This window comes from Ranitomeya variabilis, chromosome 2 (assembly GCF_051348905.1).
Source record: "Ranitomeya variabilis isolate aRanVar5 chromosome 2, aRanVar5.hap1, whole genome shotgun sequence".
Classification (NCBI taxonomy): domain Eukaryota; kingdom Metazoa; phylum Chordata; class Amphibia; order Anura; family Dendrobatidae; genus Ranitomeya; species Ranitomeya variabilis.
Genome location: NC_135233.1, coordinates 309,837,397 through 309,863,133, shown reverse-complemented (window position 1 = coordinate 309,863,133; position 25,737 = coordinate 309,837,397). Strand labels below are relative to the sequence as shown.

At 47.5% G+C, this 25,737-nt stretch overlaps 1 protein-coding gene across 1 annotated transcript in view; it reads left to right on the top strand.

Moving 5' to 3' along the window:
• The first annotated feature begins 1,022 nt into the window (after positions 1–1,022).
• GPR50 (G protein-coupled receptor 50) overlaps positions 1,023–25,737 on the top strand; it is a 309,342-nt gene continuing 284,627 nt past the window's right edge. The window contains exon 1 of the mRNA XM_077285218.1: positions 1,023–1,751. Coding sequence (XP_077141333.1) covers positions 1,559–1,751 — 193 coding nt within the window. The 5' untranslated portion in view covers positions 1,023–1,558. The remainder of the gene's footprint in view (positions 1,752–25,737) is intronic.

Genomic DNA, 25,737 nt, shown 5'->3' with positions numbered 1-25,737 from the left:
AGTGTAATAGATAGATGGATACATAAATAATAGATAGATAGATATGAGGTAGCTAGATAGATACACAGATACATAGATAATAGATAGATGGATACATAGATAGATAGATAGATAGATATGAGGTGGATAGATAGATAGATAATAGATACATAGATAATAGATACATAGATACATAGATAGATAATAGATATATGGATACACAGGTAGATAGATGATAGATAGATAGATAGATAGATACACACACAGATAAGCTAGATAATAGATAGATGGATACATAGATAGATATGAGGTGGATAGATAGATACATAGATACATAGATACATAGATGGATACATAGATAGATAATAGATACATAGATCGATAATAGATAGATGGATAAATAGATAGATAGATGGATACATAGATAGATAATAGATGCACAGATACATAGATAGATAATAGATATATGGATACATAGATAGATAGATGATAGATAGATAGATACACAGATAAGATAGATAATAGATAGATGGATACATAGATAATAGATAGATAGATATGAGGAAGCTAGATAGATACATAGATACATAGATAATAGATAGATGGATACATAGATAGATAGATATGAGGTGGATAGATAGATAGATAATAGATACATAGATAATAGATACATAGATAGATAATAGATGGATACATAGATAGATACACAGATAAGATAGATACATAGATAGATAGATAGATAGATAGATAGATAGATAGATAGATAGACGGATACATATAGTAGATGATAGACAGATATTAGATGTTCCCTTTCCCTGTCTGGTCTGTATTGTGCCTGGAGAGTTTGTACTGCTGGATAAACGCAGATGCCTTTCTGGTATTTGCTGCTTGATGCAAAGTGTCCCATTGCTGTGTTGTAGTATATGGGAAAAATGAATTTATGATGCTATAACCATCTGTTATTAAATACTTGTAAACCCTATAGGTAGCAGCACAGACATATTGTGGCTGTTTCTCATGGTCCCAGAAGCAGTGAATGCTGCTGTAAGAGGACATTCCATGAACTCTGCATTTGTCTTGTTTTCGGCTGCTGTCAGTCTCCTTGTGGCTGCTCACACATAGACTACATGCACGGAGCAGGCTGGAGATCATCCTGAACAGCAGCTTCCCAGAGGTCCTACTAGATGCGGACGGATGAGCACACACCGTGCAGGAGGAGCAGTGACCACATGAGCGCACAGTGCAGCAGATGCCTCTGTCATCTGTAGGGAAGACTGGACTTTATGAATGGGAATGCCTTTTGACGTAAATGTGTGAAGTCCCCCGGACTGACAATGCATGGGAACCTGAAACAGGGAGGAGGGCAGCATCTACCATGCCAGCCTCCTACTATGATCAAGAGGCTGCAGCTATGGTGCTGATGGAGAACAAGTTGGTACCAAGGCTAGTGTGGGCAACCAAGGAACTCCATGCCTAACTCCTCTGTGAGTCCAGAAGACCTGCCCACTGCTTATGAACAGAACAGCAACCTGTGTAAAGATCCAGTTTGGTTCTGAGAGACCCATCCAATAGACCAGCGATGATGGAGGTGAACAGGACCTGTATTGACTGCTGGACACCTGGAACTGCTGGCACAGAGAGAGAGGACCAAGCCTCGCCTGGGCTGACCACTGCTTTGGCCACTGTCCTCATCTTCACCATCATTGTGGACATCTTGGGCAATCTACTGGTGATTCTGTCAGTCCTCAGGAACAAGAAGCTCCAGAATGCTGGTGGGTACCAAATATTGGTTGAAGGATGCAACTTATGGATAGATAATTCCTTGTTTGCCATGCAAAACTAATTGATGAAGTCACATTGTGTTTTCTAACTTTTGCTCCACACATTGCTGCTTTCTATCCTTTTTCTGAATAAAAGACAGAAATGTATGCAATCAAAATACTCAAGTGAGTAGAAAAAGGATATTGGAGCAATGCTAGGAAAACACAACTCCTGGGGATGGCTTCTAATATAATTTGCTTCTTGTACCCTATGTAAGTTCTTTGTGATTCATCAGTAGTCTGTTTAGTGTAGGCTGCAATTCTGGCAATAAGAATCATAGTTGTGGGGTATTATTTGGAAGTCTTCAGCTGATGAGGTACGTGCCACCAAGGGGTACGTGCCACCAAGAGGTATGTGTGACCAAGAGGTACGTGCCACCAAGAGGTACGTGCCACCAAGAGGTACGTGCCACCAAGAGGTGCGTGCCACCAAGAGGTACGTGCCACCAAGAGGTATGTGCCACCAAGAGGTACGTGCCACCAAGAGGTACGTGCCACCAAGAGGTATGTGCCACAAAGAGGTGTGTGCCACCTTGCTTTGAGTTTATGTATGGCTGAGAGGTGACATCTAAAGGATTCTGTGACAGCAAGAACCAGCTCAAGGTCACAGAGGGCAGGAGGTGTTGGACTGTCCACTATGCCCTAGGGTGATGAGTTGTGAAGGCATCTGTACACACTTCCATCTACATGATTTGCATGTCTGACAGTCTTACAGCATGAATTACATAACTATTCAAATACGATTTCTAGATACAAGCATGTAACGAGAAGCTGATTCTATCATTGTCTAGTAAGCCTTTATCAAGTTTTATTGGCTATTTTACTTTCACATTATTAGGGACATTTTGGGCAATCAACACAATTTATTTGTTTTACCAGCATCAGTTGCAAGTTTTGCTGTAATGTAATTCCTCTAGAGAGAGATAATATTCGAATGAGAGAGATTAGATTTCTACTTTCCCAATGTTTCATTTTAGGACATCTATTTATAAATGATCTTTCGTGCTTTCTTCATTTAGTTTTTTTTTTTCACTTAGTTTTTTTTTTATACTTAGTTATAGTTTGTGTAAATTCTCAAGAACAACTGTCTATTAAAACTTCACATAAACTATTTTTCTTCTATTATTTTTTCTTAATCTCAGTTCACTTTAAGAACCTCCTTTGGTAGTTGTATCACTTTTCAAAGCAAGCACTTTTATTTTTACCGTGAAAACAACTGAAAAAGAGCTCGACAGACCCCATTATAAATCGATTGAGTAAATACTGCTCAAAGAATCCGGCACAATGTCATGGCTTATGGTATAAAGAAAATCCACTACGTGCCGTTAATATACTGTGAAAAATGCAACTGACATGTATATCTAATGTGCCTAAAAAGTTCTATTGGCCAGAAATATAGCATTTTACCTGGTATAAAATGGTTTCTATTTATTTTACTCACTTATATAGCGCCAATAATTCCACCCCACTTTGCTGACATTGGCAAAGCTGTCCCCATTGGGGCTCCCAATATAAATTCCCTATCAGTATGTCCCAATATTGATGGTGACGATGATCTTGGGTCAGTTTTTATTCACCCTTAGCATGTTTTACTGGTTACACCCCAATCTGTAAGTTAGTGAGTAATGTAACATTTGAGGGTTCACCATTTATTAACAACATTTTTGATAAGTATAGTAGGACATGATATTCATTAACAGGTTATCTTGCTTATATATGGCAGAGACAAGTTTGTGGAAAGGCAGCAAAGTGGTCATTTGACGCAACCTACTATATACATCAAGGTGTTCAGTTTGGCATGGGATTACAAGTCTTTTCTAAGTTCAAAGGGTTATCGAACTACAATATAGTACCAAAGAATGTAAGAAGTTCTAATAAGAAAGTAGAAAACATCTACAAAGTTGAAGTTAGGCTAAGAAGGCAAAAGTGCTGTCATCTCACAAGTGCCGCATCAGCATCGCAGAAAATCCAAATATGTTGGAAATTTGTATTGTGTGTCTTTTTCAAAGAGATGTCACAGATTTATTTTCTGAAAAATACTTTTTATGTCTATTTCTTAATATTCATTATGAGAAAACAAAATAAAATTACCGGCAAGGTTTTGATTGTAAGCCCCAAAGCATAACTAACATGGATAAAGGGATGGTCAAAATTACATGTATAAAATGATATGCGGTATATAGAAAGTGATCATGCAGTCTTGACTCAGTAATAAAAGCTGCTAAGATCATATACGTGTGTTTATATATTTTTATTAATTTACTAGATGGCAGCCCGATTCTAAAGAATCGGGAGTCTAGAATCCATATATACTTTATTTATTCAAATGTAAGAATAATACAATTAATAAATAATAGTAAGAAAGAACAAAAAATGGCTGCACTCACCAGCTCTTGACAATTCTTGACAGTACGGCACATTTCTGATTGGTCGCTTGCGGCAGGCGGCAACCAATCAGAAAAGTGCCGCGCACCACGAAGGCATATATCTTTGTCCACCCTGAGCGGGTGTAGGACGCTGGTGACGTCACTTATCTCCGGACATTATCTCCGGACAAAGCCACGGAAGTTGGCACAAATTGCCGGAAGTAGTATTCTAGGCAATTATATATTAGATTTTAATGTTATCAGTGTTTACCTTTGAACGTTTATATTGTATTGTCCTGTCACCAGCCATGTGTACGATTATCGGCCGAAAGCCTCTCTGGAACCAATAATCACCCCATGTAAAGGTATCTTTATAAGTTAAAGATTCAGAATACTATGACTTTTATCATATCCTGAACAGTCAAGTTTTTTATGAACCGTTAAGGTTTTCTGGTTGAAGTAAAAAAAACTCTGAGTGTTTACAGTTTGAAACCATAAAATGTTGAAAAATTATGTCATTCTTGAGTATATCACTCAATGGTGCTCATAAACGTGTCAAATTTGATCTATAATATACTTTAATATACGTTACTTTAATCTTTAATATACTTAAGAACAGGGCCCCAGACATCACACAGGGGGTCTGAAACACCGCACAGTGGTCCAAAATATCGCTGTGCTCTGCCTGGGACCCCATATGCTGCCTGGGGCCCCTGTGCTCTGCCTGGGGCCCCATATGCTGCCTGGGGCCCCTGTGCTCTGCCTGGGGCCCCTGTGCTCTGCCTGGGGCCCCATGTTCTGCCTGGGGCCCCTGTGCCCTGCCTGGGGCCACTGTGCTCTGCCTGGGGCCCCATATGCTGCCTAGGGCCCCTGTGCTCTGCCTGGGGCCCCATATGCTGCCTGGGGCCCCTGTGCTCTGCCTGGGGCCCCATAGGCTGCCTGGGGCCCCTGTGCTCTACCTGGGACCACTGTGCTCTGCCTGGGGCCCCATATGCTGCCTGGGGCCCCTGTGCTCTGCCTGGGGCCCCTGTGCTCTGCCTGGGGCCCCATGTTCTGCCTGGGGCCACTGTGCTCTGCCTGGGGCCCCATAGGCTGCCTGGGGCCCCTGTGCTCTGCCTGGGACCACTGTGCTCTGCCTGGGGCCCCATATGCTGCCTGGGGCCCCTGTGCTCTGCCTGGGGCCACTGTGCTCTGCCTGGGGCCCCATATGCTGCCTGGGGCCCCTGTGCTCTGCCTGGGGCCCCATATGCTGCCTGGGGCCCCTGTGCTCTGCCTGGGGCCCTTGTGCTCTGCCTGGGGCCCCATGTTCTGCCTGGGGCCCCTGTGCTCTGCCTGGGGCCACTGTGCTCTGCCTGGGGCCCCATAAGCTGCCTGGGGCCCCTGTGCTCTGCCTGGGACCACTGTGCTCTGCCTGGGGCCCCATATGCTGCCTGGGGCCCCTGTGCTTTGCCTGGGGCCACTGTGCTTTGCCTGGGGCCCCATATGCTGCCTGGGGCCACTGTGCTCTGCCTGGGGCCCCATATGCTGCCTGGGGCCGCTGTGCTCTGCCTGGGGCCCCATATGCTGCCTGGGGCCCCTGTGCTCTGCCTGGGGCCCCATGTTCTGCCTGGGGCCCCTGTGCTCTGCCTGGGGCCACTGTGCTCTGCCTGGGGCCCCATATGCTGCCTGGGGCCCCTGTGCTCTGCCTGGGGCCCCATATGCTGCCTGGGGCCCCTGTGCTCTGCCTGAGGCCCCTGTGCTCTGCCTGGGGCCCCATATGCTGCCTGGGGCCCCTGTGCTCTGCCTGGGGCCCCTGTGCTCTGCCTGGGGCCCCATGTTCTGCCTGGGGCCCCTGTGCTCTGCCTGGGGCCACTGTGTTCTGCCTGGGGCCCCTGTGCTCTGCCTGGGGCCCCATATGCTGCCTGGGGCCCCTGTGCTCTGCCTGGGGCCACTGTGCTCTGCCTGGGGCCCCATAGGCTGCCTGGGGCCCCTGTGCTCTGCCTGGGACCACTGTGCTCTACCTGGGGCCCCATATGCTGCCTGGGGCCCCTGTGCTCTGCCTGGGGCCACTGTGCTCTGCCTGGGGCCCCATATGCTGCCTGGGGCCCCTGTGCTCTGCCTGGGTGTAGGACACTGGTGACGTCACTTATCTCCGGACATTAGCTCCGGACATTATCTCCGGACATTAGCTCCGGACATTAGCTCCGAACAAAGCCACGGAAGTTGGCACAAATTGCAGGAAGTAGTATTCTAGGCAATTATATATTAGATGGTTGGTGGGGCCCCTCGGCCTCCAATTTGGTGGGCGGGGACCCTCGGCCTCCAATTTGGTGGGCGGGGACCCTCGGCCTCCAATTTGGTGGGCGGGGACCCTAGGCCTCCAATTTGGTGGGTGGGGACCCTCGGCCTCCGATTTGGTGGGCGGGGACCCTCGGCCTCCGATTTGGTGGGTGGGGACCCTCGGCCTCCGATTTGGTGGGCGGGGCCCCTCGGCCTCCGATGTGGTGGGCAGGGCCCCTCGGCCTCCGCTTTGGTGGGCGGGGCCGCTCGGCCTTCGATTTGGTGGGCGGGGCTCCTCGGCCTCCGATTTGGTTGGCGGGGCCCCTCGGCCTCCGATTTGGTTGGCGGGGCCCCTCAGCTTCCGATTTGGTGGGCGGGGACTCTCGGCCTCCGATTTGGTGGGCGGGGACCCTCGGCCTCCGATTTGGTGGGCAGGGACCCTCGGCCTCCGATTTGGTGGTCGGGGACCCTCGGCCTCCGCTTTGGTGTGCGGGGACCCTCGGCCTCCGCTTTGGTGGGCGGGGCCCTTCGGCCTTCGATTTGGTGGGCGGGGCCCCTCGGCCTCCGATTTGGTTGGTGTGGACCCTCGGCCTCCGATTTCGTGGGCGGGGACCCTCGGCCTCCGATTTGGTGGGCGGGGACCCTCGGCCTCCGATTTGGTGGGCGGGGCCCATCGGCCTCCGATTTGGTGGGCGGGGCCTATCGGCCTCCGATTTGGTGGGCGGGGACCCTCGGCCTCCGATTTGGTGGGCGGGGCCCCTCGGCCTCCGATTTGGTGGGCGGGGCCCCTCGGCCTCCGATTTGGTGGGCGGGGCCCCTCGGCCTCCGATGTGGTGGTCGGGGCCCCATGGCCTCCGCTTTGGTGGGCGGGGCCGGGCCCCTCGGCCTCCGCTTTGGTGGGCGGGGCCGCTCGGCCTTCGATTTGTTTGGCGGGGCCCCTCGGCCTCCAATTTGGTTGGCGGGGCCCCTTATCCTCCGATTTGGTGGGCGGGGACTCTCGGCCTCCGATTTGGTGGGCGGGGACCCTCGGCCTCCGATTTGGTGGGCGGGGCCCCTCGGCCTCCGATTTGGTGGGCGGGGACCCTCAGCCTCCGATTTGGTGGGCGGGGCCCCTCGGCCTCCGATTTGGTTGGAGGGGCCCCTCGGCCTCCGATTTGGTGGGCGGGGACCCTCGGCCTCCGATTTGGTGGGCGGGGACCCTCGGCCTCCGATTTGGTGGGCGGGGACCCTCGGCCTCCGATTTGGTGGGCGGGGACCCTCGGCCTCTGATGTGGTGGGCGGGGCCCCTCGGCCTCTGCTTTGGTGGGCGGGGCCAGGCCCCTCGGCCTTCGCTTTGGTGGGCGGGGCCGCTCGGCCTTTGATTTGGTGGGCGGGGCCCCTCGGCCTCCGATTTGGTTGGAGGGGCCCCTCGGCCTCCGATTTGGTGGGCGGGGACCCTCGGCCTCCGATTTGGTGGGCGGGGACCCTCGGCCTCCGATTTGGTGGGCGGGGACCCTCGGCCTCCGATTTGGTGGGCGGGGACCCTCGGCCTCCGATGTGGTGGGCGGGGCCCCTCGGCCTCTGCTTTGGTGGGCGGGGCCAGGCCCCTTATCCTCCGATTTGGTGGGCGGGGACTCTCGGCCTCCGATTTGGTGGGCGGGGACCCTCGGCCTCCGATTTGGTTGGCGAAGCCCCTCGGCCTCCGATTTGGTTGGCGGGGCCCCTCGGCCTCCGATTTGGTGGGCGGGGACTTTCGGCCTCCGATTTGGTGGGCGGGGACCCTCAGCCTCCGATTTGGTGGGCGGGGACCCTCGGCCTCCGATTTGGTGGGCGGGGACCCTCGGCCTCCGATTTGGTGGTCGGGGACCCTCGGCCTCCGCTTTGGTGGGCGGGGCCCCTCGGCCTCCGATTTGGTGGGCGGGGTCCCTCTGCCTCCGATTTGGTGTGCGGGGACCCTCGGCCTCCGCTTTCGTGGGCGGGGCCCCTCGACCTTCGATTTGGTGCGCGGGGCTCCTCGGCCTCCGATTTGGTTGGTGGGGCCCCTCGGCCTCCGATTTGGTGGGCGGGGACCCTCGGCCTCCGATTTGGTGGGCGGGGACCCTCGGCCTCCGCTTTGGTGGGTGGGGCCCGTGGGCCTCCGATTTGGTGGGCGGGGCCCCTCGGCCTCCGATTTGGATGGTGTGGACCCTCGGCCTCCGATTTGGTGGGCGGGGACCCTCGGCCTCCGATGTGGTGGGCGGGGCCCCTCAGCCTCCGATTTGGAGGGCGGGGACCCCCGGCCTCCGATTTGGTGGGCGGGGACCCTCGGCCTCCGATTTGGTGGGCGAGGACCCTCGGCCTCCGATTTGGTGGGCGGGGACCCTCGGCCTCCGATTTGGTGGGCGGGGACCCTCGGCCTCCGATTTGGTGGGCGGGGACCCTCGGCCTCCGATTTGGTGGGCGGGGACCCTCGGCCTCCGATTTGGTGGGCGGGGACCCTCGGCCTCCGATTTGGTGGGCGGGGACCCTCGGCCTCCGATTTGGTGGGCGGGGACCCTCGGCCTCCGATTTGGTGGGCGGGGCCCCTCGGCCTCCGATGTGGTGGTCGGGGCCCCTCGGCCTCCGCTTTGGTGGGCGGGGCCGGGCCCCTCGGCCTTCGCTTTGGTGGGCGGGGCCGCTCGGTCTTCGATTTGGTGGGCGGGGCTCCTCGGCCTCCGATTTGGTTGGCGGGGCCCCTCGGCCTCCGATTTGGTGTGTGCTCTGCCTGGGGCCACTGTGCTCTGCCTGGGGCCCCATATGCTGCCTGGGGCCCCTGTGCTCTGCCTGGGGCCCCTGTGCTCTGCCTGGGGCCCCATATGCTGCCTGGGGCCCCTGTGCTCTGCCTGGGGCCCCTGTGCTCTGCCTGGGGCCCCATGTTCTGCCTGGGGCCCCTGTGCTCTGCCTGGGGCCACTGTGCTCTGCCTGGGTGTAGGACACTGGTGACGTCACTTATCTCTGGACATTAGCTCCGGACATTAGCTCCGGACAATAGCTCCGGACAATAGCTCCGGACAATAGCTCCGGACATTAGCTCCGGACAAAGCCACGGAAGTTGGCACAAATTGCAGGAAGTAGTATTCTAGGCAATTATATATTAGATTTGGCCAAAAGAGGAAAGTAGTGATTATGGGATTTTCAATCAGGTCTTAAAGGGAACCTGTCACCCCCCCTGGCGTTTTTAACTAAAAGAGCCACCTTGTGCAACACTAATGCTGTATTCTGTCAAGGTGGCTTTTTTTTGGGGGGGGAGGGTCCCTTGCAGCACTGAAATATTTGTTTTTATAATTTGCCCGCCATACCTGTAGTCTGCCCAGGGGGCACATCTTTTCCCTCCGGACACAACCGCCTTCCAACCATCGCTCAGCCCCTCTGTGCGCCGGGCGCTGCCTCCTCTGTCTTCATTAACATCCCCGGCGCCTGCGCTGTAAGTTGCCATCATGTGATGTGAGTCGAAGGGCAGCGCAAACTGCGTATGCCTGAAAAAAAAATTACAGCGCAGGTGCCGGGGATGTTAATGCAGGCAGAGGAGGTGGCGCCCGGCGCACGGAGGGGCCGAGTGATGGCTGGGAAGCGTTGGGAAAGACGTGCCCCTGGGCAGACTACAGGTATGGCAGGAAAATTATAAAAACGAATATTTCAGCGTTGGATGGGACCCCAAATAAAAGAGCCACCTTGACAGAATGCAGCATTAATGCTGCACAAGGTGGTTCTTTTAGTGAAAAATGCCAGGGGAGGGTGATAGGTTCCCTTTAATAACCCAATTGAATACAAATGCTACTTCTACAAAGCCTAAATGTATTTTTGCAGTGAACATTAGATATAATTTGATTGTATAGTAAAGAATTTAGTACTGAAACATCTGTATGTAAATATGTTATAAACGAACCGTATCCATGTATAGTCAGTTACATTGTATAGTAAAATTCATGGCATGTCCACTAAAGTCTTGACTGATGATTATTACAGGGTCACTAAAGTTGAACTGACTACTTTCACCAGTCAGGCATGATGATAAAACCACCTACCAGATACTGTTCATGTCCCCCTCATGTTGCTAAAACAGCTCTGACCCAATGAGGCAAATTTTCTGTTAAACCTCAGAAGATGTTATATAGAGTCATTTGCCAATTCCAGAGTCACTAAATAAGATTCTCTCTTGTAGAGTGTAAGCTCTTATGGTCAGGAGGTTCTCTCTCTTAAGTTCTGTAGAGTGTAAGTTCTTATGGTCAGCGGCATCCTGTCTCTGTCCTGTAGAGCATAAGCTGTTATGGTAAGCTGGGTCCTTTCGCCTTGTTCTGTAGAGTGTAAGCTGTTATGGTCATCGGGGTCCTGTCCCTCTCTTTCTATCCTGTAGAGTGTAAGGTATTATGGTTAGCACGGTCCACTCTCTATCCAGTAGAGTGTAAGTGCCACATGTACAGGGTACCCCTCTCCTCCTGTACCAATTGGTGACTCATTTTGTTCAAGATTATTCTACTTGTTTTTTGCTACGTATAGCCCTCTTCACGTGTAAAGTGCTATGGAATTAATGGCGCAATAATAATAAATAACAATAAATAATAAAACAAACTCATATGGTCAGCGGGGTCCTCGCTCTTTCCTGGACAGTGTAAGCCCTTATGGTCAGTGGAGTTCTCACTCTCTCTTTCCTGTACAGTCTACTCCCTTATGGTCAGTGGAGTTCTCTCTCTCTTCTGCCTCATGTGTATTTTCGAAATAATTAGAAGCTTTCCAGTATTGAGCTTTGTGTTAATTTATATGCCGCAAATCAAATTCATTAGGAAAATTTGTCAAAGCCAAAAAATTCAAATTTCAACCAGTCTGCTCATCTCTAATTAAAACCAGTGAAAATAAGTGAACTACTGTATATTGATTGTGCTACAATAGCACATACCAAGGTTGGGACATAATAGCAAGTAAACAGTCAATTTCGAAGTTGATGTGTTCAAGGAAGAAAAATTGAGCATGTGTAAGGATCTGAATAACAAAGGTCAAATTGTGACGGCTAGATAACCAGGACAGAGCATCTCCAAATTTGTAGGAGTTATGAGGTGTAAATAGGAAAAGAAAAAGTTTGTCAGCTCACTATATCCTACAATCCAGCATGCATGGAATGATGTTCTGACAAAATGTGACGTAGCAGATAAAAAAAGGAAAAAAATCCAGCTTCTGGCAATAATTGTCATGGTCAGTAATTGGCAGCGCTTTGAACGCAGCATATGTCCGCCGCATCCAAAGCGCTGCTGGCTTTTGAATGCAACTGATTCTGCATGTGTCCAATACATTCTATAGGTGAGATTTATCTTGCGGAGACTCGCTTATCCACAAGTTAAATTGACATGCTGCAGTTTGGAAAGACACGCCGCATGTCCATCTCCGCGGGTGTCTGATGGCGTCGGTGCACGCATAGTGGTATGCTGTAACATCTGGATGCTGCGGGTTGGACTCTGCGAAGGTACACAGCATCCAACCTGCAGCGTTTACTGACCGTCGGAATGTACCCTTATTGGAACATAAAAATCCCCAAAATTCACAGCATTATGCAAGGAGCTGGAAACAACATGGCGATGTGTTTCGAATGCTGTCAGCATTCTTCCTCAAGGCCCTGAGGAAGAACGCTGGAAGCATTCGAAACTCCTTGCCATGTTGTTTCCTGCTCCTCGCATTATGCTGTGAATTTTGTGAGATTTTAACATGTCCCAATAAAAGTTTTTTTATTTTTATAATTATTGCCAGAAGCTGAATTTTTTCCTTCTCTTTGAGGTGTACCTGGACTAAAGTGCTAATAAAAATGGTTCAAGTAAAGAAAACCGAAAACTGCAGAAAGAGACATAGATACATAGATGCCTAAAGTTAATTGACCCAAATAAGTCGTGGAAGCTACTGTAGCTTGTTTGGTCTGATCTCAGAGAGTCCTACAAATTGCTGAAAAGCTAATGCTGACTTTGATAGAAAGGTGTTAGGACATAGCGTACATTGCAACTTGCTGTGTATGAGGCTGCATAGAGCCCATGGTGACTGCTGTCCACCACTGAAAGCACTGACAGCATGTAAACATTAGAATTTGACCACGGAACAATAGAAGAAAGTGGTTGGGTCCAATAAATCTCGATTCATTTCACATAATGAAAATAGCTGAAAATAGCCGAATGTCTGCTGGGAAAGATTGGGTCCTTGCATTTATATGGATGCTGCTTTGACATGTATAGTACCTTAGGCTATATTTTGTTTTCGTCTGGATGTGCAGCACCTTTGGGAGGCTGTGAACACATTTATGTGGATTTTTTGGGGTATTCATATGAGTGTTAATTTCACAGGTACATTGTTGCAGACCATGTGCAACACTTCAAGGTAATGGTACTCCCAAATTGCAGTAGCCCATTAATCAGAAGAAGTGTAATGTGTGGACTTATTTATTTTACTTGCTTACATAGCACCATTAATTTTCACAGCGCATTACAGACATCATCATCACTGTCCCCATTGGGGCTCACAATCTAAATTTCCAATCAGTATGTCTTTGAAGTGTGGGAAGAAATTGGATATACCAGTGGAAACCCGCGCAACATTGGGAGAACTCCTCTCCTTGCATGTTGTCTTTGGTTAGATGTAAACCCACTACAGTGCTAATCACTGAGCCACCGCGATTCCCATATCTTATTCCATCGTTTTTAGTAGCCCAGTTCAATACCAAAGCTAGTTTTACCAAGCCTAAATGTATTTTTGCGGGAATACAGATATCATAACTTTTATAATAAGACAATAAGGATAATAAAGGTTAATTTTAATGTGAACTTTGAATTTTTCCCATATATTTGTCTTTTATATATTCTCCATTAGCAAAAGTATGAAGATGCCTAATATAATCTTTTTTTTTTTTCGAGGGGCTTGGCCAATCCAGCCAAATTCAGTGTTAGGCCTTGTTCACATGTTCAGTATTTGGTCAGTGTTTTACATCAGTATTTGCAAGCCAAAATCATAACTGATGATTTTAGTCTGGGAGGGGGACAATATCCATGGCCCCTTTCTAGGCTATTAATATCAGCCCACAGTTGTTTGCCTAGTCTTTGCTGATTAGATTTTATAGGGGGACAATATGTCAATTTTTTTGGGGGGGTCAGGAGTGGGATAGTCAGAGTATAATAGAAACACATCACCACTTCTGTATATATCACCCAGTCCTGCTTTTGGGTTACAAATACTGATGTGAAATATTGACCAAATCCGGAACATGTGAACGTGGCCTTAAAGGGAACCTATCACCCCGTTTTTTAAAGATTAGATAAAAATAGTGTGAAATAGGGGCAGAGCTGGGCATTACATTAGTGCTTTTTTGGTGACTTTATTCCCCCGTTAGGCTGCCGAAATACCTTTGTGAAGTGGCCGTTTTGTCCTGTCACTCAAGTTGGTCAGGTCGGATGGGCGTGGTTAAATAGCGGTTCCTCCCCCCTGCTTCTCGGCGTGTCTTTCGTAAACGCGATCTGTGAATGGCACAGATCGCGCTTTTTCTTAGCAGTTGCGCAGTGAATTTGCCTCCGGCGCCTGCACATTATGTTTTTCCCAACTGTGGGCATAGCATATTTTATATCATTGCGCATGCGCGGGTCGTAACTTTAGCCTTGGTGCCCCGGAAGTGATCATATGGGCATAGTGTTTATCTGGATGCCGGTAATTTTTTCTCAGCCCGAACTGCGAGCGTAAGTTTGGTGCCAAAATCGCTCGCCTGCCTACTGTTCTATCTATCGTTTTTTACCGGCATCCAGATAAACACTATGCCCATATGATCACTTCCGGGCACCAAGGCTAAAGTTACGACCCGCGCATGCGCAATGATATAAAATATGCTATGCCCACAGTTGGGAAAAACATAATGCGCAGGCGCCGGAGGCGAATTCACTGCGCAACTGCTAAGAAAAAGCGCGATCTGTGCCATTCACAGATCGCGTTTACGAAAGACACGCCGAGAAGCAGGGGGGAGGAACCGCTATTTAACCACGCCCATCCGACCTGACCAACTTGAGTGACAGGACAAAACGGCCACTTCACAAAGGTATTTCGGCAGCCTAACGGGGGAATAAAGTCACCAAAAAAGCACTAATGTAAAGCCCAGCTCTGCCCCTATTTCACACTATTTTTATCTAATCTTTAAAAAACGGGGTGATAGGTTCCCTTTAACATGACCATAAAATACAATTTACAGCCATATGATCTCTACAGACAAATCATAAAATTGAAATGAGTTGCAGAGGGACATTTAACATGGCACCGTTGTAGAAAGCCACCAATTGGTCTCTCAGAATTCTGTCTTCTTAGAGTGATCATGCTCAACTGTAATTGCTGTTTTTGTGAAGTTAAATATCTAGGACCATGACTAGTTTACTCAATAATCAATAAATTGCAGAACCAGTCCTCATTTACAAGAAGAATCAACAGGTTCTTAAGAAAGAAGCAATTCCTGATTAACATTTTATGGCCGCAAACCTCCATGTAATCCCGAGAAACCACATGCAATGACAAGTATTGTGTGGAGTGGAACTATAGTAAACTGAATTCTACATCACTATGATCGCCTTCTCTGTAGTGAAGAATTGCGCATCCTTTAACACAAAGCAGCTACAGTAAAGTGTCAGTGTTGAAAGAGCTCACTGAAACCTGGACTCATCTTGGAGAAACATATTTGAGATAAAGCCATAAATCCAGGTCTGATCACTGATCGAAAAGAGACAACTACCTGCAGCCATGTTCCAAATTCTTTTGGAGAGCTTTCTCAAAAGTGAGACAATTGTTATATTGATGAACCACTAATTGTAGGGCGTGTAGATGTGGCAGTCACATTCAGGCCCTGGAGCCTGATGGGAGCCAAAAGCTCATCCAACGCATGAGAGTGTAATAAATTGCACTTGAGAGGTGGAAGGGAACTGTTACGGATTTTGCATCGTTGCCCACAAGCTTCATGTTTAGCTTTTTGAATTAATAAATTCTAGGAAATTCATGTCGGAATAGTTTTGTTGCTACTAAAACCTTTTTATTTCGAATCCCATTTTATGAGGACGAGAATGACTGTCCAGGAGTGCTAAACAGGAAAAGCCCTCCACAGTGTGATATTTGTACCGACATTTATTTTTTCAGATATATCTTTGTGGATAAAATCTCCCTTTCATATACATAGACGGCACTTGTTGAAGTGTTGAGTTTGCATTAATCAAAGAGTATTTTTCAGAAAATTTTCATAAAGCATCTGAGCACCCGTGTCTTATTCAGGGCCAGTAGCTGATAAACACACAGAATAAATAAGGGTATTGAATAAGCAATGATAGAGACTTGTGATAAATAATGAGGTTTCTTACCATAAAGCAGGATGAAAAATATCTTTGAAATCTGCAAGAAAATTGTGTATTTTCCATTAGATTACAAATCCTGTCATTCAATGCAACCAACACTGGGACAACCTTTTTAGTAAGGACTTTGCAGTCTTTGCTCTAGAGCAAGAGTGGAGATGCCCTTTTCTCCAGCCCCGGGCAGATTCCAGGGGCTGCAGTGTTTGCGTCGGCAAGATGTTGGTCGTCGGCACTTTAATTGCACCTGACAGTTCAAGCATGCACACACATCATTCACCATCATCTCCTGTAATGTATGTGCCCCAGCGACTCCTGCGATGTATGTGCCCCAGCCCCTTTTGTGATGTATAGATGCCCCAGCCTCTCCTGTGCTGTATGTGACTCAGCCCTTCCTGTGCTGTATAAATGCCCCAGAGTCTCTTGTGCTGTATAGATGCCCCAGCTTCTCCTGCAATGTATGTACCACAGGGTCTTCTGCTAAGTATGTGCCCCAGCATGTTCTGCAATGTATGTGTCCCAGTGTCTCCTGTGATGTATATTCTCTCAGCATCTCTTGTGATGTATATGCCCCCAGAATCTATTGTGATGTATATACCCCCTGAATCTCCTGTGATGTATATGCCCCCAGAATCTCTTGTGATGCATATGCCCCAGTGTAATGACCAGGCCGAACGTTCCCTGCTATGCACCCCCACACGATGTCCACAGGAATTATGATACACATCAGTCTCGGGGATAACAGTTGCTTTTACTTCAGCAGGAATGGGAATTATAACTTGGAACAAAAAAGGGACAGTCTCTCATGGATAGTCCACGGCAATTACAGTTCACACTTAGATGCTGAGATGTGATTGGGGTTTGGAGCTTTAAGAGCTCTCGACAGTGTCTTTTGATAGTTTACAGAAGGAGGTAGACGCAGGAATTAGAGGTTACAGACCTGTACTTGGGGCTAATTCCACAGTGTGTCATGGCACGTGCACAAGTACTTATAGGCGAATGTAAAACTGAGGTGATTCCAGTCAGAAAGACTTTAGAATGATGTCTGTACAGGTTAGAGAGGGAACCCGGGCTCTTAGGCCTGCAGGAGATCTCGTAGTGAAAGTAGCCTCCACGTGTGTTCTGCTCTCCCTAAGGGCATCCCTCAGACTAAAGAACATTCTAGACTTGCCTGGGAAACCGCTCCTCCTATTGGCCATGTGACTAGGAGCTGGCCAATAGGACACCGGATTCACATCTCAGATCCTTACAAAACAACAATAATTATGAGTCATTGTACACTTTCACCATTAGATGACGCCAGAACACAGCAAATGAGAAATACATTGCATCTAACATGGAGGTGACTAGAAATGGAGAATCAGAGCTGACAAATGCAGGGAATAATGTAGAGGGGCAGTTAGAGAGTGAGCTGTAGTGTACAGAAGCTTCTCACAATGCAGGATTACTTAAAGGGAAGGACACACTCTCGATTGGGTCACTACACCAGCATCTCCTGTGATCTATATGATCCTAGCATCTATTCTGATGTTTATGTCCTCAGCATCTCCTGTGATGTGTATGCTGCAGACCCAGCATCACCTGCGATATATATGCCTCAAGGTATCCTGTAATATATATACCCCAACCCAGTGTATCCTATGTGATGTATATGCTCCAGTCCCAGTGTACACTGTGTTATTTATATACTCCAGCCCTGTGTCTCCTATGTGATTTATATGCTCAGCCTCAGAGTCTCCTGTAATGTATATGCCCCAATCCCAGTGTATCCTATATGATGCATATGCTCCAGCCCTAGTGTCTCGTATGTGATGTATATACAGCAGTCTCAGTGTCTTCTATGTGATATATATTCAAGTGTCCCAGTATTTCCTATGTAATATATACAGCAGTCTAAGTGTATTCTACTGTACGTGATGTATACTGCAGATCTCCCACTGCTTGAGTTATATAAATGTAACGTGAGCAGTGATACATTTTCCATTTTGTGAAGACATGTAATGTAATCTACATCTGTATTCTGAACTTACTGCTGGGAGTTCTTTTCAAAATTCATTGAAAGAGTCGCCTGCGCTCCAGTTATGAGTAGCAACATCATCAATACCACAGCCTCAGTAAAGAGAAGCAGCTCCAGCCGGCACATTAGGGGTGAGTTAATTAAATGTTTGACCACATTTAGCAGGATAAACTTCAAGTTGATAATTTTGTATGGCTCCCCAAGAATGGTGTAAATATCCAAATGGCCACTGGCAGGTAAAAAGTTACCCCACCCCTGCTCAAGAGCAATGACATCTAGAACATGTTTGGAGGTTTGCATACCATGCTGTATTTTTCACAAAGTCACTATAAAATATGTGAAAATGCTGATGCTACAGTGTAGCAACTCACTCGGGAACAATAGATAATAGACTAAAAACTGCAGCAGACCCTGCTGGTTCCTGTACAGACTAGAGATCCTGATCCTGTAGTCCCTAGTGGTTCCTGCATGAGCTGAGATAGCGCTAACCACAGACTAGATGAATGGCAACTCGGAGTTTATACATCATAAGCAGCAGAGAGATAAACCCTAGCTGGTCTTTCACTAACTGGCTTAACCCCTTCACCCCCGGAGCTTTTTCCGTTTTTCCGTTTTCGTTTTTCGCTACCCTCCTTCCCAGAGCCATAACTTTTTTATTTTTCCGTCAATTTGGCCATGTGAGGGCTTATTTTTTGCGGGACGAGTTGTACTTTTGAACGACATCATTGGTTTTAGCATGTCGTGTACTAGAAAACGGGAAAAAAATTCCAAGTGCAGTGAAATTGCAAAAAAAGTGCAATCCCACACTTGTTTTTCACTTGGCTATTTTGCTAGGTTCACTAAATGCTAAAACTGACCTGCCATTATGATTCTCCAGGTCACTACGAGTTCATAGACACCTAACATGACTAGGTTATTTTTCACCTAAGTGGTGAAAACAAATTCCAAACTTTGCAAAAAACAAAACAAAACAAAATTGCGCCATTTTCCGATACTCGTAGCGTCTCCATTTTTCATGATCTGGGGTCAGGTGAGGGCTTATTTTTTGCGTGCTGAGCTGGCGTTTTTAATGATAGCATTTTGGTGTAGATACGTTCTTTTGATCGCCCGTTATTGCATTTTAATGCAATGTCGTGGCGACCAAAAAAACGTAAATCTGGCGTTTCGAATTTTTTTCTCATTACGCCATTTAGCGATCAGGTTAATGCTTTTTTTTTATTGATAGATCGGGCGATTCTGAACGCGGCGATACCAAATATGTGTAGGTTGGGTTTTTTTTTATTGATTTATTTTGATTGGGGCGAAAGGGGGGTGATTTAAACTTTTATATATTTTTTATTTTTTTCACATTTTTAAAAACTTTTTTTTTTTACTTTTGCCATGCTTCTATAGCCTCCATGGGAGGCTAGAAGCAGGCACAGCCCGATCGGCTCTGCTATGCAGCAGCGATCATAAGATCGCTGTTACACAGCAGATTTGCAGGTGTGCTGTGAGCGCCGACCACAGGGGGACGCTCACAGCCACCGGCAATCAGTAACCATAGAGGTCTCAAGGACCTCTATGGTTACCTTCCTGACTCATCGCCGACCCCCGATGATGTGACGGGGGTCGGCGATGCGCTCATATCCGGCCGCACGGCCGGATGCGGTAGTTAAATGCCGCTGTCTGCGTTTGACAGCGGCATTTAACTAGTTAATAGCGGCGGGTGATCGCGATTTCACCCGCCGCTATTGCGCGCACATGTCAGCTGTAAAAAACAGCTGACATGTCGCGACTTTGATGTCCGCTCACCGCCGGAGCGCACATCAAAGCGGGGGTCCCGACATGTGACGTACTATACCGTCACATGTCGGGAAGGGGTTAAACTACATCAGTATGGCTGGACATCCAAATGAGACTATCACCAGCATTAAATACCATCAAGAGGAAAGTATATAAACCACACCTGAAAGGTGATAGGGCAGAGAAATGAGTAAATGAAACCATCTGTTACCCTAAAAAGACTGAAGCAAGAATAACAGAACCTAAAAACCCAGAGAAAAGGTGTATCTGCTGACCACAAAGCACAGGCTCAAAGATTCAAACCTAGACACATGACAGCAACAGAACAGAAAAAAATAATCTAAAAGGAATAACTACCCTTAAATTGCATTTTGAAAAATTTTATTAAGCTTTTCCATTTAAGAGAAAAAAAAAGGGGGAAAATTAAGATTAATGGCTTTACACTCCAAACTTAAATTAAGGTTCTGAGTGAAATGTGTTAAGTATTTTTAGAAGTGAAATATTCATCTTGGACTATTCTAAAGACAGAAAATTAAATATACAGTTTTTGCCATTTTCAATCTTAAAAATGATATTTAAAAGCAAGGATAATATTATCTGCAGTAATATAAAGAAAGGCAATGCTACTTGATCATACGACTGATTCTGCATAATGTCAAAAAAAGGATTTAACATCAGTCTGCAGCAGTTCTGTTAGACACTGCAGATGCGATGTGCTCATCACAAATCCTCAATCCTCAGTCCTTATACTACATCTCCAGGAACTGTTTCAGACAGGTGCGGAAAAAAGGCTGAAAAGTAAGAATGCTTTAAAAAATAGAAGTGTTAATTTATTTTCACCAATTCACAAAAGTGAATGAACAAAAGAGAAATCTAAATCAAATCAATAATTGTTTAACCACCCCTTGCCTTCAAAACAGCTTTATAGTATCAATTCTTTTAGATATACCGGTATGCAGATCTACTGTGGATGTAGGCCTGTGCATATTCCTGTGTCTTCATGTGATCCCAGACATACTTGATGATGTTGATATCAGGTCTCTGTGGTGGCCATGTAATGTAAGACTTCTTCCTTGCACTAAAGGTCTTATTGACATTGGCTGTATGTTTGTGAATGTTTTCCTACTTAAAGTGAACCTATCAGGAGGATTTTTCGAAGTACACACAGTGCCATGTTGCCGCTATTATACTGATTAAAATGATGCTTGGGGTGAAGAAATCCGTCTTGTAGTTCTTGTGAAATTAGTGTTAGAAATTTGCAGTTAATGATATGCTTGTGCTACGAGGCGGGACTGAAGGCAGAATCTTATCTTTCTCTTCTAAGCTATAGAAACCAAGGAAAGACTTGCCCACAGGCCACCCGAAGCACAAATATGCTCCTCATCATCGAGACAGACTGTTTGTGCTTGGGGGCGGCCTGTGGGCAGATTTTTCCTTAGTTTCTCTGGCCTAGAGTAGGAAGATAAGACTCTACCAACAGTCCTGACCCGGAGAATGGGCATATTGTTATTGAAAATTTCTAATCCTGATTACACAAGAAATACAAGATGGATTTCATCACCCAATTATCATTTTAATCAGTATAACAGCAGCAACATGACAATGTCTGTAGTTTACTTAGCAAAATCCTGCTGACTGATTCACTTTAATAATAAATTTGGACCCAATCAGATGCCTGCTTGATGTTGTTGCATGATGGATAAGTATCTGCCAGAATTTCTCCGCATTCAGGACAGCATTAATCTTGACCAAATCTCAAATCTATTTACTGAAATGTAAACACAAAATTGCAATGACCCTCTACCATTCTTCACTGCTGCCTATAGACACTCATTGTTATACCACTTTCCAACCCTTTGACAAAAGATGCCTTCAAATATTTTTCATTTTGACTCATCAGACCAAAGTACCTTCTGCCATTATTCAGCACTCCAGTTGCTATGTTTTTGTGCTTAGTTAAGTCACTTGGCCAGGTTCACAGGTCAAAGGTGTCAAAGATAACAGCCAGGGGGTGAAGGTCATGCAGATCCCAACCACTATTACCAGTTTGTCACAGATGACACTGGAGAAATCACACAGATATCACTGCTGCCGCCAATTTGTCAGGGTAACGCAATTGGCTGACGAGTGATGGACGAGGCAATAGCAGCTTTAACTTTTAAGCTTGTTATTGGGGAACTCACAGTGAGCATATAGTATATACACCTTCGATGTCAACACATGGAATATATACCGGTAGGGTCACTGACCACTCCACAATAACAAAAAGGAGTACTAGCTGCCACCACCAATCGTTTATACAGCATATGGCTTCAGGAGTGCGGTTTAAATAGCAAGAGGAACAGAGCTATTAAATTTTATATATTTAACCCACAAAGGTAATGTTAGGTGTCGAGTTCCCACCTCTGCACAGGGGGAATCTCGAACCACCTCCGCTGCGGTCTCCTATTCTTCTCCAGCCGCAGTGGAGCCTGCTCAGCGGAGACGTTGGTCACAGCGTCTGGCTCAGGCTGATACTGGGCGACTGGTTACTACTGTTCTTCCAAGCTCTGCCTTTGTAGCCAGTACTGGTCAGCGGCGAGCAGACTGTTATGGACCTGGTGGTAAGGTGCACCAGGAATGACCTGATAGTTAAACATGGAATCAGGACGAGCTCTGGGGAAATTGGAACTCTGCTGACCGCAAACCCTACTCCTATCAACACAACTAGAAACAGCCGTGGAGCGTGCCCGACTCTGCCTAGACACCTCTCCACAGCCCAAGAGCCAACAACCCCCAAAGAAAGGAAACAAAGCCTTACTTGCCTCAGAGAAATCTCCCCAAAGGTAAAAGCAGCCCCCCACAAGCATTGACCGCGAGACAAGAGGAAATCACAAACACAGGATGAAACAGGATCTAGCAAAGAGAGGACAGTCTAACTAAACAGACCGAGGATAGAAAAGGGATCTCCGCGGTCAACACAAAAAGCTACAAAAACCACGCAGAGTGTGCAAAAAATACCCCCGCACCGACTCACGATGCGGTGGTGCCACTCTGCACCCCCAGAGCCTCCAGCCAGCCAGGTAAATTCACGATAGCAAGCTGGACTAGAACTCAGCAAGAAAAACCATATGAAACAAATGAACAAGCAGGAACCCAGCCTGTGCTGGAGCAGACAGGTCCTCAGAAAGATCCAGGAGAGACCCGAACCAGCACTAGAACACCGACAGCTGGCATGGAGCAACGATCTGAGTGGAGTTAAATAGAGAATCAGCCTAGCCCCAAACGAGGGCAGCTGAAGAAGGAATCTCAGAACCAGCTGCTCCACTCACAGCCACCAGAGGGAGTCCACAGACAGAACTCACCGAAGTACCATTCATGACCACAGGAGGGAGTTCGAGAACGGAATTCACAACAGCAGACATCTCTGGGACTAATTCCTGCTTTTCCCCTTCTGAGCATGCCCAGAGTAAGACCTCTCATTGGAGGTTGGGGGTCACATGCTCAGATACTGCAGCAGCTCCCATTGGTCCTCTAGGAAGGTCCTGAAGTTGCTCAGGTACTGTAGCAGCTCCCATTGGTCCTCTAGGAAGGTCTTGATGTTGCTGCAGCTATAAAAGGTTCGCATGGCCGCACGGCCATGCGCTAGTATCAAACCAATGTCTGTGAGCTCAGCGCCAGAGCGGCCATGTCTGGATTCAGTTATGGTTGGGCTGAAATAAGCCCCTAGAATACCGGCACCTCCAGTGAGGAGTTGGTATGAGTGTATTCAGGTCCTTAGCTGAAATAAGCCGCTAGAATACAGGCACCCCCGGTGAGGAGTTTTTTGTCTGTTTTCTCTGACTGCATGACCACATTTTGCTCTGGTTGGTAGCTGTGCACCTCTGTGAGATTAACAGGGCACAGCATCTTGTTCCTAGTGACTCTGTGGAGTTAACAGAGTTTGCTTATACTGCCATATAGCGCTGCCATTTGCCAGCAGCAGGTTCCTCTCCTGCACGGTGGACCCCGGGTTCCGAACGCACCTAAAAATACATATATATATACTCGGTGCGATCTGCCAACCCTAACATAATGCTAGCGCCAGTGTCTGGCTAGTAAATGGCGGATAAACAGCAATCCTTGCGGTACATCCAGCAGCTGGAGGGTAGGTTGGCGGCTCTCGAGCGCACAATGGAGGGTAGGTTGGCGGCTCTCGAGCGCACAACCTCAGCTGTGGATGTTACTGCGGTTGCTGTTCAGGCTGATAGTGTGGCTACAGCAACCTTGTCCACGGACACTCCTGTTCTGACTCTATCTCGCCTCCCGCTGCCAGAAAAAATTTCTGGTGATAGGAAATCTTGTAGTGGTTTCGTGAGCCAGTGCTCTGTACATCTCGAACTCCTGGACTCAAGGTCTGCCATGTTTGCCAGCAGTCAGGACATCTTGCCACCAGATGTTCACAGCCGTCGAGGAAACGTTAGCGTCTAGTGGTAGTAGGTGGAGGTACACTAGATACTCGACATTTGCCTCCAAATTGTCCTTTAAGGGGACAATTACAATAGGCTCATTCACTCACTCGGTAGAGCTCTGCATAGATTCTGGGGCGGAGGGCAATTTTATGTCTTCTGCCTTCGCCCAATGTCACATAATACCCCTGGTAATGCTAGCTCAACCAGTAACTGTATGAGTGGTGAATGGGTCGACACTGCCCTCACAGATTACACACCAGACCATCCCTTTCACTCTGTCCTTGTCGCCATCTCATCAGGATATTATATCTCTGCTCGTCATTCCTGAGGGAATTGATGAGGTCCTGTTAGGGATGCCTTGGCTATGGTATCACTCTTCTCATATCGAGTGGTCCACAGGCAGAATTTTGAGATGGGGTGAATCTTGTGGGGGTAGATGTCAGAGGGAGAGCTGTCATGAATCCCCAATGGCTAGGGATAGCACAGGATTAGCAAAGTATAATAAATATCGGACGAGCTCTAGGGTGATGGAACCTGGGCTGACCGCTGCCCTACGCCTGACAAACGCAACTAGAGATAGCCAGGGAGCGTGCCTACGTTGGTTCTAGACGCCACGCACCAGCCTAAGTGCTAACTAGTACTGCAGAGGAAACAAAGACCTCACTTGCCTCCAGAGGAATTAACCCCAAAGATATAGTTGCCCCCCACAAGTATTGACGGTGAAATGAGAGGAAGGCACACACATAGAGATGATGTATATAGCTTTAGCAAATAGAGGCCCGCTGAAAACTAGAAAGCAGAATGACACAAAAGGGGACTGAGCGGTCAGCAAAAAACCCTAATAAAAAAAAAACCATCCTGAGATTACAAGAACCCATGTGCCAACTCATGGCACATGGGGAGAACCTCAGTCCACTAGAGCAACCAGCTAACAAAGAGACATTCTAAGCAAGCTGGACAAAAAACCAAACAACTGAAAATCAGCACTTAGCTTATCCTGAAAGATCTGGGAGCAGGTAGGCAGGAACCAAACTGAGCACATCTGAACACATTGATAGCCGGCAAGGGAAATGACAGAAAGGCCAGGTAAAATAGGAAACACCCAGCCTCTGATGGACAGATGGAAACCAAAGGCCGCAACCCACCAAAGTCACCCAGTACCAGCAGTAACCACCAGAGGGAGCCCGCAAACAGAATCCACAACAGAGAGCGTTCAGGTTGCTACAACTGAGGTACCCGCAGATCTATCCTCCCTGCCCAAGCAATATTGGCCCTATGCGGACGTGTTCTCCAAAAGGGCTGTGGAGACCCTTCCGCCTCACTACCCCTATGACTGTCCTATTGACCTCTTGCCTGGTGCTCAGCCTCCCTGGGGTCGAGTCTATCCGTTATCTCTCCCGGAGATGAAGGCAATATCTCAGTACATCCAGGAAAATCTGGCAAGAGGATTCATTAGAAAGTCAGTGTCACCTGCCGGGGCTGGGTTCTTCTTCATGCAGAAGAAGAACGAGGAACTACGTCCATGCATAGACTACAGGGGTCTTAACGCCATCACTGTTAAGAATAAATATCCTCTGCCCCTGATATCTGAGCTTTTTGATAGGCTTCGGGGAGCAAGGGTGTTTACTAAACTAGATCTGCGGGGTGCTTACAACCTGATCGCATCCGTGAGGGGGACGAATGGAAGACGGCTTTTAACACCAGGGATGGGCACTATGAATACCCAGTGATGCCCTTTGGGCTCTGTAATGC